General features: G+C 44.7%; 1 protein-coding gene across 1 annotated transcript in view; it reads left to right on the top strand.

Moving 5' to 3' along the window:
• LOC131134166 (LHFPL tetraspan subfamily member 6 protein) overlaps positions 1–14,583 on the top strand; it is a 60,662-nt gene extending 46,079 nt beyond the window's left edge. Inside the window, exons 3-4 of the mRNA XM_058079112.2 lie at positions 12,270–12,368; positions 14,012–14,583. Of these exons, the coding sequence (XP_057935095.1) occupies positions 12,270–12,368; positions 14,012–14,130 (218 nt within the window). The 3' untranslated portion in view covers positions 14,131–14,583. The remainder of the gene's footprint in view (positions 1–12,269; positions 12,369–14,011) is intronic.
• Positions 14,584–15,317: the final 734 nt, after the last annotated feature.

The raw sequence follows: 15,317 nt of genomic DNA, 5'->3' as shown, positions 1-15,317 counted from the left end.
TAAAATTAAATAGCCAAAAACTTACCACTTCCACACGGATAGGGAGGATAACTATTAACAGTTATTTAACCTTTAACATGAACATTAATCAAACGTAATAATTTTTTCTGGGTACATGATACCACACAGCATCCATATCAAACTTGCGCGGGCCACACTAAGATTAAACTTTCATATCAAGGCGGGGGCCTCAGGTCCGCGTGTTTGAGACCCCTGCATTAGACAAATCACAACATAACATCTTTTCTTCTTTTCTTTACTCTTCATCCCTGTGGTGCAAGTGGACAAATTATAAGCTAAGTCATTTTCTGCAAGTGAAAGTGTTCCCCAGCGTTAGAGAAGACTTTGGCGTCACCGATGCCGCTGATGGATAGCATATGTGCGTGGGAGGAGACTGGCTGCTACATTCTCTCAAGTGTTGCAAACCCCACCAAAGAGAGCCCATCTTTTCTTACAAATGGTGTGCTTATTAGGAGCACATTGTGCGCCACGCAGCTGCTTTTCAGTGTTGCTGTGCAAGTACGGAGTGAATGGCAGCCAAGCGGGCGTTGCCTGTTGGACCACTTTTACCGTACCTTTTGGATTTTCATGTCTTCAGCTGCTTTTGGCTTCTCTATAGATTTCTTTGTCAGGCGGCCCGGGGGCGTTTTAGTGGAAAAGAGCCTTTAATGAATGTGTCTGTGGAAAGCATGTTATCATATCACGAAGGAGGGAAGGAACAACCTCAGGGGAATGTTCCATATATTTCATGCTCCTCGCAGGCATTTACAGTGAAATAAACAAGTGTCCCTGTCATGTTACTCATGGGTGTGGTGTCATTGTAGAAACAATCAAAATTCCACCAGTTAGCTTCTGTGCTGGAGGTAATACCAACGTATCTCGGAGAAGGCAGCAAGTGTGGCGTGAATTTCAATAGGCTGCCCTACCTTGACTTGTGTTTGCTTTCAATCTTCCAACTTATCCAAGCATAAAGAGCTTTTCATCCCTGAGTAGACAGGATCAAGCAGATATTATATGATTATGTAGTATCAATTTGATATCATGCAAAATGTCAAGCCCTGCAGAAGCTGAGCGCCGGCTTCTCCTTTGTGCTGCTCATGGATTACCTGACACGTTATGTCATCACGCACTGCCTTTTTTTGTGTTTGCTATTCTTCGAGGTTGCTGCAATGTCAGCGTAGCCGCTCATGAAGGGAAGCGATACATAGATTATGTGAGTGCAACATAACGGTGACATTCCGTGTTGTTACATCATTTATTGTATGAACGGTGACTCACATTCACCATAACGACAATCCTCCCTCGTTTATGGTGGTTAATTAGTTACCGACCCGACCAACTGCAATTAATGAATGACTCAATGTTAATAAATGTGATGTTTTCATAGTTAGAGCATACACAACATTCCTTCATTCATTCATTTTCTACCGCTTATCCTCACAAGGGTAGCAGGGGTGCTGGAGCCTATCCCAGCTGTCTTCGGGCAAGAGGCGGGTGCACCCTGGACTGGTGGCCAGCCAATCACAGGGCACATATAGACAAACAACCATTCACACTCACATTCATACCTATGGACAATTTGGAGTCGCCAATTAACCTAGCATGTTTTTGGAATGTGGGAGGAAACCGGAGTACCCGGAGAAAACCCACGCATGCACGGGGAGAACATGCAAACTCCACACAGAGATGGCCGAGGGTGGGATTGAACTCGGCTCTCCTAGCTGTGAGGTCTGTGCGCTAACCACTCGACCGTCATGCAGCCCCATACAAAACATATGTATGACTTTATGAATATGGTTTTTAACATTATTAGCGGGGCGGCACGGCGGTCGAGTGGTTAGCGTGCAGACCTCACAGCCAGGGTTCAATTCCACCCTTGTCCATCTCTGTGTGGAGTTTGCATGTCGCCCCGGTTTTACGATTACTCCGGTTTCCTCCCACATTCCAAAAACATGCTAGGTTAATTGGCGACTCCAAATTGTCCATAGGTATGAATGTGAGTGTGAATGGTTGTTTGTCTATATGTGCCCTGTGATTGGCTGGCGACCAGTCCAGGGTGTACCCTGCCTCTCGCCCAAAGACAGCTGGGATAGGCTCCAGCACCCCCCACGACCCTTGTGAGGAAAAAGCGGTAGAAAATGAATGAATGAATGAACATTATTAGAGCCCCATAGACATAAAATAGCACCCCTATAGTCACCTTCACGCGATTATTTGTTGTTTACAGCAAAATACACCTTGAGCCATTCTGTAAACAAACACCAACTGTTTATCGCATGCGACACGCTAGCTCGCCAACCTGTTTGCCTGCGTCTCAAACTGCTACTGTTTGCGTTTGTGTTGTGTGCACTTGTGTGCTTGGGGAATATTTGGTTAGCAAGAGTTGTGTAAGGCTTTTCAAACTCAGACTCCCCCCCCCCCCCCCCCCCGAGGGTAAAAACGCTAGCCGGGGTGCCTGTGAAGTGAATGCGTCACTTAAAAAAAAGACAAGGCACTACAAAACAAGCTTTGGCTTTGTAGGCTTCTTAGTGGGAGGATCCCTGAAGCACTTGCCGCATCGTCTTTTGAAGAAGAAGAAGAAGTTGGTGCTGTTGATGTGCTCCCACGCTGCACCGTGGCACTGTCACCGGTATGATGTCTGCACGACGCGGAGGACGCTGAAATATTCACCACTCATTTGGCTGCTATGAACATGAAACTTTCTCGCTGTCTTTGATTTCTCGTCCCTTTTAAAAGCTGATGACCATGATGTCCCTGTGGGTCTTGGCTGACTTTTGGACCAGGTCTCTGTAAACTTGGAGAGCCACGATGCTCCTGATCCAAATTTTAAGAGCATAACCATAACCATCAGATGCCAGAGAAGAAACATCTGGTTTCTATTAAGGTTTGGAATTAGCAGGAGACAACCAAACATGGGACATTGAAAGGTGGAAGACGTTTTCTTATCACTTGACGGTCCTGATGGCTTCCGGCGTTACTGGCATGACAAGGAGATCCCACCTGAGATGTTGGAGCAATGGCGCTTCAGGTCATGTCTGTGTGGCTAATAGCTGGCTTTGTCACGCTGCACTTCACACAGGACTTAAGGAAGGATGTCACTCTTTTGGGGATGGACTTAGAAAAATGGACATTGTTCTAGACAATTATTATTCATTCATTCATTTACAACCGCTTTTCCTCATGAGGGTCGCGGGGGTGCTGGAGCCTATCCCAGCTGTCTTTGGGCGAGAGGCGGGGTACACCCTGGACTGGTGGCCAGCCAATCACAGGGCACATATAGACAAACAACCATTCACACTCACATTCATACCTATGGACAATTTGGAGTCGCTAATTAACCTCGCATGTTTTTGGAATGTGGGAGGAAACCGGAGTACCCGGAGAAAACCCACGCATGCACGGGGAGAACATGCAAACTCCACACAGGGTGGAATTGAACCCTGGCTGAGGGTGGAATTGAACCCTGGTCTCCTAGCTGACCGCCGTGCCGCCCTAATAATTAATTAATTAATTATTAATAATTGTCTGGGTGGCACGGCGGTCGAGTGGTTAGCGCGCAGACCTCACAGCTAGGAGACCAGGGTTCAATTCCACCCTCGGCCATCTCTGTGTGGAGTTTGCATGTTCTCCCCGTGCATGCGTGGGTTTTCTCCGGGTACTCCGGTTTCCTCCCACATTCCAAAAACATGCTAGGTTAATTGGCGACTCCAAATTGTCCATAGGTATGAATGTGAGTGTGAATGGTTGTTTGTCTATATGTGCCCTGTGATTGGCTGGCCACCAGTCCAGGGTGTACCCTGCCTCTCGCCCAAAGACAGCTGGGATAGGCTCCAGCACCCCCGCGACCCTCGTGAGGAAAAGCGGTCGAAAATTAATGAATGAATTATTAATTATAGACATTATTCCTTTTTAGGTGGGGGTTCAGTTTTTTTTATGCTTGTTTGCATTAAATAGTTTTTTCTTGTTGCATTTTGAAGCTCTACTTAGAATCTCCTTAAAGTACGTGTACATGTCCAAACCGTACATCCTCGCTAAAAGGAGTTTATTTGTGTCTTTGTTGGTGTGCTTATGCTGTTCATCCATCACTGAGCGAGCCAAGGAAAGATGTCGGACATGATAAAGGGGCTTTCTCCCTCAAAAGTGACAGTGCTGACCCACATTAGCAGCATGCCACGGGACTTCTCAGTCCGTTTGAACACGGCTGTCGTCCACGTCAGAAAACCAGACTCATCAAATACTGATCCCTCTTAGCAAAGCGTTCTTCTCCAGAGTCGTTCGTGTTTTACATTCCAGAAGTGCCTTCACATTGGAGTGAGAACATATCCCAATAACAAATGGTCAGCATTTAAGCTTAACAGCCTACGGAGGAATTTCTCTGGAATGTTCCGCAACTCTAAGCTAAGCTAACTCAGCTGGCTTCCATTCACGCGTGGCAGGCGGAGTTAAACTGCCACAATCGAGCGGTCCACCAGGGAAATACTTCCCCACACAAACGTTCCTTCTCATCGCAATGACAGCACTTCAATCTTGTGCTGCTAATTTCAGCTTTAACAGTAGATTCCGTTTTTATTGGCCAATTCCATTCTACCAAAAACAGGTTTCATGTGTGATTTGATTTCTATAATACAGTTTTGTTTGACTTTTATGTGTGTAAATACTGTGTATTTGTTTGGTGTTGCAGCTGTACTTTCTTTAGCGGCTTAATCCTGAGATGAAGGGACACACGCCATGTTTTCTGTTTAGCACGTTGTACAATATTTGTTGGTAAAAACACTCCAGTCAGGCCTGATAAGACTCCCAACTTTGCTCCTAAGTCCCTTTCATTCCCTCACGTCCCCACTCAGCGTTCAAACCCACGCTTGGAGTACCTCTTTAGACCCCCGTCGGGCTTCCAGGGAAACAGAGGCTCAACTGGCAGAAAAGCTCACCGCAGGCACGGTAAGCCTCCCTAAAACGCCCGGCTGACTTCCTGTGAATCAAAGAATGCCGTTAGAAGGAAAATCCCTAACTTATGCTTTTATTCACTTCCTGTATTCAACATGATGAAAGACAAACACAGCAATGAAGATGTTTACAGTAGCTCCTATTACTGTAATATAATAAAGCATATAGGCTGCATGGTGGTCGAGTGGTTAGCACGCAGGCCTCACAGCTAGGAGACCCAAGTTCAATCCCACCCTCGGCCATCTCTGTGTGGAGTTTTCTGTGTGTTCTCCCCGTGCATGCGTGGGTTTACTCCGGGTACTCCGGTTTCCTCCCACCTTCCAAAAACATGCTAGGTTAATTGGAGACTCCAAATTGTCCATAGGTATGAATGTGAGTGTGAATGGTTGTTTGTCTATATGTGCCCTGTGTTTGGCTGGCCACCAGTCCAGGGTGTACCCTGCCTCTCGCCCGAAGACAGCTGGGATAGGCTCCAGCACGCCCGCGACCCTTGTGAGGATAAGCGGTAGAAAATGAATGAATAATAAAGCATATAGGCTGCACGGTGGATGAGTGGTTAGCACACGGGCCTCACAGCTAGGAGACCTGAGTTCAATTCCACCATTGGGGTACTCCGGTTTCCCTCCACATTCCAAAAACATGCTAGGTTAATTGGCGACTCCAAATTGTCGATAGGTATGAATGTGAGTGTGAATGGTTGTTTGTCTATATGTGCCCTGTGATTGGCTGGCCACCAGTCAAGGGTGTACCCCGCTTCTCGCCCAAAGACAGCTGGGATAGGCTCCAGTATACCCCGCGACCCTCTTGAGGATAAGAAGTAGAAAATGAATAATAAAGCATATGTACATGAATGAATATATAACTCAGGTTTTAAGGAGTTGTGAAGGACGTATGAGTACAATATAATATAATAATATATATATATAATAATAGAATATAATATCTGCTCAGGCACATGTAGTTCTTCTGGAACTAATTACCCCCACCCCCATAAGATGCCCGCCAGCATGAGCATGCCCATGGCATGAATGGACCAAAGAGCCAGTTCCCGCACTCCACATCCTGTCGGTGGAATGACCCAAAACTTTTGTGTAAGTCTTCCCATTAGACATTGACTTGAGTTAAGTCTTTTTATTCCACGTGTGATTTCAACCTCCTAAATGACTGCGACCCATTCAGGCGCATCGCTGCTCCAATTCCCCAGGCGCTCCAAATTCTCTGCAGCTTAGCGGGCAAATCCTTTTCTCCTTGTCCAGATGACCTTGAAAGGTACTGTCTGGAGAGCATGACGTTAGGCGGAGAAAGGTGTGATGTGAGCGGTAGGCCCTGGCCTTTGACTAAAGGCACCAGGCCATGAAGAGGAGGCTTTTTCAATCAGGTAGCAAACACAAAAAAGGGATAAGGACTAAAGAGCGGGGATGGAATAAAGAAGTTCTCCGTGGGATGAAATGTGATTTGAATAGTGAGGTGATGAAATGGTGAGGCAAGAAAGAAAGACGGCTGTGTTAGGCAGACTTGATTGGAGGCTTGTTGGAGTCCATTTATTGAAGTTCATGGTGCAGCTTTCAGAGACGCCATTAAGGCTGGAGCTCGTCGCTCTGATAATGGAGATCAATTGAAACTCAATATGAGAAGAAGTTGTCCGGCTTCTTGGGTTTTGCTCGCTCTCCATCCTACAGACATGAGCTGGCTGCCATGGCAACCCCCAGACGAGACTCCAGAATGGGCTGGAGGTTTGACAAACAATGGCGGTCCACGGAAAGCCAAAGCAAACAAACAACTTCCAAACCCGGCAGCACTTGACCTTCTCAGAAAGCAGAGGGCGTTACAGCTACTTTGGATTCAGAAGAACCGCCTTGGACGGGACTCGAGCAGAAAAGGAGGCACTGACTGAAAATGCATGGTGGAAGCTTTTCCAATTTTTTAAAATTCCACAAAGTCCTGAACTGTCAAAATAATCCCAATGATTTTTAAAGCCAGGGAGCCAGACATATTAATATGCCATATAATATTGTTACATTCATGAAAAAAATGCTCCTGTGTCATTAGCCACATATACATGGACCCAAATATTCCATTTGCTGAAACGGAAAGAATCTAACCTTAGTATCACCTCATTCCGAAAGAAAAGTGCCAATCCGAATGAATATAGCAGCTTTGGTGTGCATTAGCGCCATCTGTGGAACAGAATCTAAACCCTTCTATACGCCATTCACAAGTACAGTTTTATTAAAAAAGAAAATACATATCTATATAAAATATGTGCCGAGCTTAATTATAAAATATTAGCAAGATTGAACTTTATCTTTTCCTGTTCCCGGGTGCGTTTTTTCAGCGAATGCTGAGATATGACGTAACACGCAACTCGAGACGTTGTTCGATTTTTAAAAAATGGAGGTGAGCAATCAGCACTGGACTGCTGTGGAAAGTTTGTTTTTGATTCAAACTAAATTTCAAGACTGGACGAAGGAAAAACTGGCAATACGGAGTTATTCCAACAAGTGAAAGAAAAACTTGAGGAAGTCGGTATCACGTGATGTTGGTGTTTACACTTTGCCCCATTGACTATTCTGGTTAATTATAGCGGCGCATGTAGACACGCGATTGGAATATATATAATATATTAGATTAGATTAGATTAGATTAGGTTAGATTAGATTAGATTAGATTAGATTAGATTAGATTAGATTAGATTAGATTAGATTCAACTTTATTGTTATTGCTCATGTCACTGGTACAGGGCAACAAAATGCAGTTAGCATCCAACCAGAAGTGCAATTTTATAAGTACCTTAGTAGTAAGTAAATGTAGAAAAAAATGGACAGATCTATGTAAAAAAAACTATAACAGGCTGTGACTATAATACAGTGAGGATATGTACAGGGATATAAATGACTATAATATGGCATTGTAGATTATACAGATTATAAACAGTATGGATGTGACAATATATAATAACAGTAATATGTACAGTATTGCAATGAAGTGACTAGAGTAGGTTATTGCAGATTATATAAATTATAAACAGTATGATCTATGAATGCAACAAGATATTACCATATACCATTTCTTTCGGAAAGGTCATTTGGAAAGATTCCATTCGGAAAGAGGAAAACTGCTCATGTAAACGTGGCTATTGTGACCACTTCCTAATATACTGACAAATATACTGAGTCTTTAGCCGTCAGTATATTTGTTTTGCAGACATAATTTACCAGGCGCTCTAAAGGCTGAAAGAACGCATGGGAGGCGTTTGATGGCTTCTCCCTAAAGTGAAACTCTTGGTGTGTCCTGACGTTGAAACAATGCTGTGGTTGCACGGCACAGCCGCACACTTCTAATGTTTGTCACGCTTTCATCAAAGGAAAAAAAAGAGTAGAAGAAATCAGCGTTTGCTGCCAACGTCTGGCAGTATAGATTTTTTTTTTCTATTTTCTGAGCTGTAAGGAAATTCAGTTTGATTCCACGCCGCCCTGCGTCACACTTGAAAGAGAATCTGTGATATTGTTAAATATTAATTGGGAATACATTCGCAGGCTGGCAGATTTGAATGAAAAGACCATCTGATCATGTTACGTAAGACGCGAGAACGCGCACGCGCTCATTATGCCGTTCACGCTTGCGACCCTGTCGGCTGCATGGGCGAGGATTTGCATCCAATCCTACGCCGTGTCACTTTTCCTCCCGTGACGCTCGGCTCAAAGTTGAAATTTGGGAAGGAGAAGCGGTTCACTTGTCACGGATGAAAATCCCTGGAACCACTTTGATCCTGAGCTGGAGTGACGGAAATTTTTTTATTTGTATTTTTTTTACTAGACACTCCAAAGTATGCATCTGCTCTACTTTATCCTGCCCCTGTTTGATGGGCCTCCCCTACATCAAACTCATTGAGGCATGTCTTTAGCCTCTGGGGTGCCACCCAGGGAGGGGTAGCCACCCAGAGATTGGGGTAACCACCCAGCCAGGCATCGGGGTAGCCACCTACCCAGGGATTGGGGTAGCCACCCACCCAGGGATCAGGGTAGCCACCCAGAGATCGGGGTAGCCACCCAGAGATCGGGGTAGCCACCCACCCAGGGATTGGGGGAGCCACCCACCCAGGGATTGGGGTAGCCACCCACCCAGGGATTGGGGTAGCCACCCACCCAGGGATCGGGGTAGCCACCCACCTAGGGATCGGGGTAGCCACCCACCGAGGGATCGGGGTAGCCACCCACCCAGGGATCAGGGTAGCCACTCAGATCGGGGTAGCCACCCACCCAGGAATCGGGGGAGCCACCCATAGATCAGGGTAGCCACCCACCCAGGGATCGGGGGAGCCACCCACCCAGGGATTGGGGTAGCCACTCACCCAGGGATCGGGGGAGCCACCCCACCAGCGATTGGGGTAGCCACCCACCCAGGGATTGGGGTAGCCACCCATAGATCGGGGGAGCCACCCAGGAATCGAGGTAGCCACAATGTATGTCAATGTATGCCAAATATCCTGAACAAAACATCCACATATTCACTTTATGAGTGTAATAACTAATCATATATCTCATTAATCATACGTTCATTTAATTACCAAGGGCCAATAAAAATGAGCTGCACTTCCCCAGGGCGGCATGTTTATGGAAAACATTATATCTCAAATAAATCAAGCTTTTCTCTGCTTCTACAAAGTCTACATGCATGAGACTTTGATGGTACTGGTACTGGTACTGGTACTGGTACTGGTACTGGTACTGGTCCAGACCCGACCGTGACCACCAAGTAGAAGTCCTTATTGAATATTTTGCTAGTTAGAACAAAGAATACCTTTTAAATACACTTTGTAACATGATTAGAGCCCTCTAGATTTGAAATAACACCCCTAGTCACCTTTAAATATTACCCAATATAGACAGACATAATAAAACATAAATAAGACATAATATCAACTCACACATCCATCGTCTTCACGTTCCTTCTTTTTCTTTTTCTACTTCCTGCTGTGGCAGTTGTCTCATCGATGTATCATTACTGACACCTAGTGACCTGTGTGGAATACTACACTACTCACAACGTCTTTGAATGCATCTCGTGAATGTTTTATTCGTAATTTGACTTCATTTCAATGAATGTTTGGGCATGGTCAGAGAGGCCGGAGCCGCGAATGGGCAGCCACAGGGCAGCTGTGACTACAGATGTACCTTACCACCACCAGTGTGTGACTGAGGAGCAAACTAATACTGGCTTCACTTCATTCTCTTTTTTTTTTTAAGTGTTCAAATTAAACAATGAATAAAGTTGGAACTTTCAGAAGGATAAAGTTACAGAAAAAGTTATGTTCAAATATGAAGGCAAAATATAAAGTCAATATAAGGAAAGGCAGAAATGAGGGAAAAAAGCTGTCATTTTATCAGAAAAAATTTGCCTCAGTCCGACATCTGACATCTGTCAGCTTGTATAGACGCTTTTCCAAATAAAAACATGAAAAGCAAGAAGGAACGCACAGAGTCACTGCACTTGAAGGCATCTCCTAGGAGTCCATGAATGCACCTGAGGCTTTGCTTCTCACTCATTAGCTCATTACTGAAAGTTTTTTTTACAATTTATGAGGAAAGATGGGCTGGCAAGATGGTCTCCCTGACTCACGGACTTTCCTCTTAGCTGCTGATTATCTTATATTGACCCCCCCACCCCCCACCTCTCCATTTGCAATCATTCCCACCCGGGGTTTCCCATGGGAGTGTGATCTATTTACGGCGGTGGTGGGGGTCTAATTAATTAGCCATGATTCATTTGCATGGAGAGAGGAATAACAAACGTAATGGGAGACAAAAAGTGAGAGATTTTGCGATTTGTTTGCGTTTTGCATGTAAAGTGTCTTTGAGTGCTTTACATCGACGAGGTGACAAACGGTCCTACGGATGTCATCTCTGCACGTGCTGCATGAGGTCACGCTGGGTGAAGGACGACCATTTACATGCTGGCCAAGTCTTTTAATAAGCCTCATGAAGGAGAAGAACGTCCAATATATTACACATATTACATATGTTTATTGATCATTCATTCATTTTCTACCGCTTTTTCCTCAAAACAATGGACAATTTGGAGTCGCCAATTAACCTAGCATGTTTTTGGAATGTGGGAGGAAACCGGAGTACCCGGAGAAAACCCACGCATGCACGGGGAGAACATGCAAACTCCACACAGAGGTGGCCGAGGGTGGAATTGAACCCTGGTCTCCTAGCTGTGAGGGCTGCGCGCTAACCACTTGACCGCCGTGCCGCCTGTTTATTGATCATTTATGTTCATAATTCATTATTGTGTCTGTTGTGAGATCATTCAAAGCTGCAATCAAAGCCTGTTCTGGTTATGGAGATGACGTTTGGTGCTTGTGTGTCTCAGCCAACATTACCGACATATTATTGCCACCTAGTGACAAGGGTAGGATACTACATATATATATATATATATATATGTATATATATATATATATATATATATATATATACTGTATTTTCCGGACTATAAGTCACACTTTTTTCATAGGTTGGCTGTTCCTGCGACTTATACATGAAAAAAGTGTTTATGTTACATAAACACTGGACACCTTTTCTGTTTTTGTTTATTTTTTGTGTAGCTGAATAACCATTGTGTTAGCATATCTTACACCTATTCAGCCTGTTCCCTATTCTTTTATTGTTAGAACTTGCCTTCCAAAAGGATGTAATGTCTGTTTTGGTCAAGTAGTTTGGAAAATAAATTACCCGCAAAAAATGCGAATTATACTCCAGTGCAACTTATGTATGTTTTGGGGTTTTTTTGCATTTTTTTTTATGCATTTTTGGCCTTGTGCGACTTATACTCCGGAGCGACTTATAGTCCAGAAAATACGGTATATGTATATGTATATGTCGTCTTTGAATGGAGCTTCTCAATGCCTTCTTTTTGTTCCTTTTTATGCTAATTCTTCAACGTGCTTCACTATGAATACATGTTGACTAATCATAGGCAGTATTCAGCCCCAAATCACATGATTTATTCATTCATTATTCATTTTGAAATTGTGATAGACTGAACGTGAAAGTGGCGAGGGACGACTGGTGCTGCTTTCATGTCTGTTGGAAAGCCCATCGTTCTCTCATGTTTATGTCTTTGTTTCATTGCTAATGTTGTTCATCAAGCATTAAGATTTCACACTTTGGTTGGGGGGTCCTTGAACGCACCACAGCTATGCGCTATGATACTGCAAAAGTGAAACAGGCATGTGTAGTATTTGTGGAAGGCCGCAACAAATACATGAAAGTATGGGAAACAGGAGTATGACTAACCAACCGTCTCCTCTTGTTCCCAAGGCCTCCTCATCGGATCCGGCTGTGCGCTCTACCCGCTGGGATGGGACAGCGAGGAGGTGCAGCAGACGTGCAACAACAGCTCGGACCAGTTTCAGCTCGGTGAGAACCGGAATCATTCATTCATTCATTTTCTACCGCTTTTCCTCACGAGGGTCGCTGGGGTGCTGGAGCCGATCTCAGCTGTCTTTGGGCGAGAGGCGGGGTACACCCTGGACTGGTCACCAGCCAATCACAGGGCAAACAACCAACCGGAATCAATAAAAGTTATAAAAGCAGCACGTTTGATGTTTGCAGAATTTAATTCAACAACGCCAGATGGGAACAATGCAAGCAAGAAAAGGCTTAAATCTGTCAGATTTTGGTTCAATTGCAGCCTAAGTCCCTAAGGATTGGCACCGTTTTGAGGCTGCTTGTGTAATTCTGAAGTGAAACGTCCACAAATGGCAATGCTGGCTACTGATCCAAATGTGAAAGTAAACAAGAGGGTGCATGCCAAATATTAAAACTCCAGATGTACAGCATATTTTTTACATACGTTTCTGCTTCCCTAGAACAATAGGAACAATGGTACCGACAATCATTAACTTTTTTAAAGTGTAGTTAGTGCACACCTGGAGGTAAGAAGGACTGGAACAAATGAAGATTTGTCCTGATGAAATATCATGACATGACAACCAGCACATGACTGTAGCCCAGCCAAAGGGTACACCCTGGACTGGTGGCCAGCCAATCACAGGGCACATATAGACAAACAACCATTCACACTCACATTCATACCTATGGACAATTTGGAGTCGCCAATTAACCTAGCATGTTTTTGGAATGTGGGAGGAAACCGGAGTACCCGGAGAAAACCCACGAATGCACGGGGAGAACATGCAGACTCCACACAGAGATGGCCGAGGGTGGAATTGAACCCGGATCTCGTTGCTGTGAGGTCTGCGCGTTAACCACACGACTGCCGGCTGCATGGCATTTTGTAATTTGAAATCTTTAAATCAGTTGTCAGACATATTTTTTATGTTATAACATAATCAATCAACATAATTCCATCTTAATAATGATAATTAGTATGCACCCATGATGAGCTATAGATAGTTTTCCAATGGTTAATTGGTTCCACCTCTGACTGAAATTAGTGAATTTAAAAGTAGGAGTCCATGTTAGGGCTGCACGGCGGATGAGTGGTTAGCACGCAGACGTCACAGCTAGGAGACCCAAGTTCAATTCCACTCTCGGCCATCTCTGTGTGGAGTTTGCATGTTCTCCCCGTGCATGCGTGGGTTTTCTCCGGGTACTCCGGTTTCCTCCCACATTCCAAAAACATGCTAGGTTAATTGGAGGGTCCATATTAATAAATGGAAAATTTTCATATTTGGCTGGTGACCAGCTGGGATAGGCTCCAGCGCCCCTCATGAGGATAAGCGGTAGAAAATGAATGAATTAGCATAGAAAACCTGTGTATGACTTTCTCACATAGCTCTACAAAACACCCACTGTAACTTCAGGGTATTTGGTTCAATCACTGCCAAATTTGGTATGCATCGTTGGGGGACAGATAAGCATATGTGTGATTAATTTGAGCAAGATCGGTTAAAAAACATGGCCGCCATCAAGCAAAAGCATAAGTCTTTGTATTACTAGCATGTCTTCCAAAGCATTTTGACCACAACCCCCAGAGGGCATGATGTTTCCAGTCATGCCTGTCCACCAACTAAAAGGTCCAAGTCCAATGTCTGCAGGTTCCTGCCAGATCGGCTGGGCCTACTACTGCACAGGGGCGGGGGCGGCGGGCGCCATGCTGCTGTGCACCTGGATGTCGTGTTTCGCCGGCAAGAAGCAGAAGCACTACCCGTACTGAACGATGGTCCCAGGCTCTCCGGGTGCTAATTGGAGCACGGGAGGACCCCACTCGTCCAGCAAACTGCAGGGACTTTTTCATAATGCAGCACACACACACACACATGTCATGTTATTCTGAGGACCAGTCTTGTTTTTAATCCTTAATTTGACGAGACGACTTCTATCTCTCTTTGTCTTCCTCCTTGATGTTGCCGTGATGTGCGCCCCCGTGATGAAGACTTGACCATAATAGCCATTACATCGTAACGTGACGTGTTCCCGTGTCTTCCTGGCGTCTCATCCTTGCCTTAAAAACAACCCCCCCCCCCAACGCAATAATCCCCACACAAAAAATGCAGCAGGTCCAAAAGAAGGAAGTATAATGAGATGTATGTTGTGAATGATGATGTATTTTTACCACATTAGCACGTTTTCTTTGTTTTGGTACTTGTAAATAAATGTTTATTGAAAAGTGTGTATTGTGGTGCTTTGACTGGTGGGAGCGCGGAGCGCAGCCCACAGCGCATTCCTAAAAAGCTTTTCCCATGACCTCCTGATCCTTCAGCTCTTCAGCACACATGGGATGCCTCGCGGGAGCTTTTCTTTCCAATCGATACGGAGGATAAGGACCGGGACGCGCTCTGAATACGTTTTATCGATGAGGTCAATGCTGTGACCTCCCCACTCGCATTCAGTTGCCGTTTGATCAAGAAGTGAGCATCCTTTACCTCCACCGTTTGCTTGGTTGACCTCCGTTCTTCTGCTGAATTCTAATCACCACTTTATGACGGTGTTAATGTTGTTTTACAGTAAGAGGTAATCTGATTACTATTCCAAATGTGCTGTGTTATTGCATACTGATATCTAACAGCTGTTGTTTGCCGGCTTGCTCACAGTGGAAGAGTTGTGAAGAAGAAGAAGTGGATTTTATATAGCAAGGTCATTTCAAGGTAGCCAAAGCGCTTGACAGTGAAGTGAACCCATTATTCATTCACATGTTGCTGGTGGTAATGTACATCTGTAGTCACAGCTGCCCTGGCCTCTCCAACCACCAAAGATTCAGCGTCTTGCCCAAGGACACAACAACAGAGGGGAGAATTGACCTGCCAACCTTGCGGCTTCTGATGAAGCCTGTGAAGCCCCTGCCACTAACATGACTTATCGACTTTGCTTTATAATGTTTGTAATTATGGTCTACATTGTTCC

Source organism: Doryrhamphus excisus, linkage group LG8 (assembly GCF_037039965.1).
Source record: "Doryrhamphus excisus strain RoL-2023G ecotype Guam linkage group LG8, RoL_Dexc_Guam_v1.1, whole genome shotgun sequence".
Lineage (NCBI taxonomy): Eukaryota > Metazoa > Chordata > Actinopteri > Syngnathiformes > Syngnathidae > Doryrhamphus > Doryrhamphus excisus.
This window is presented reverse-complemented; position numbering and strand designations above follow the sequence as displayed.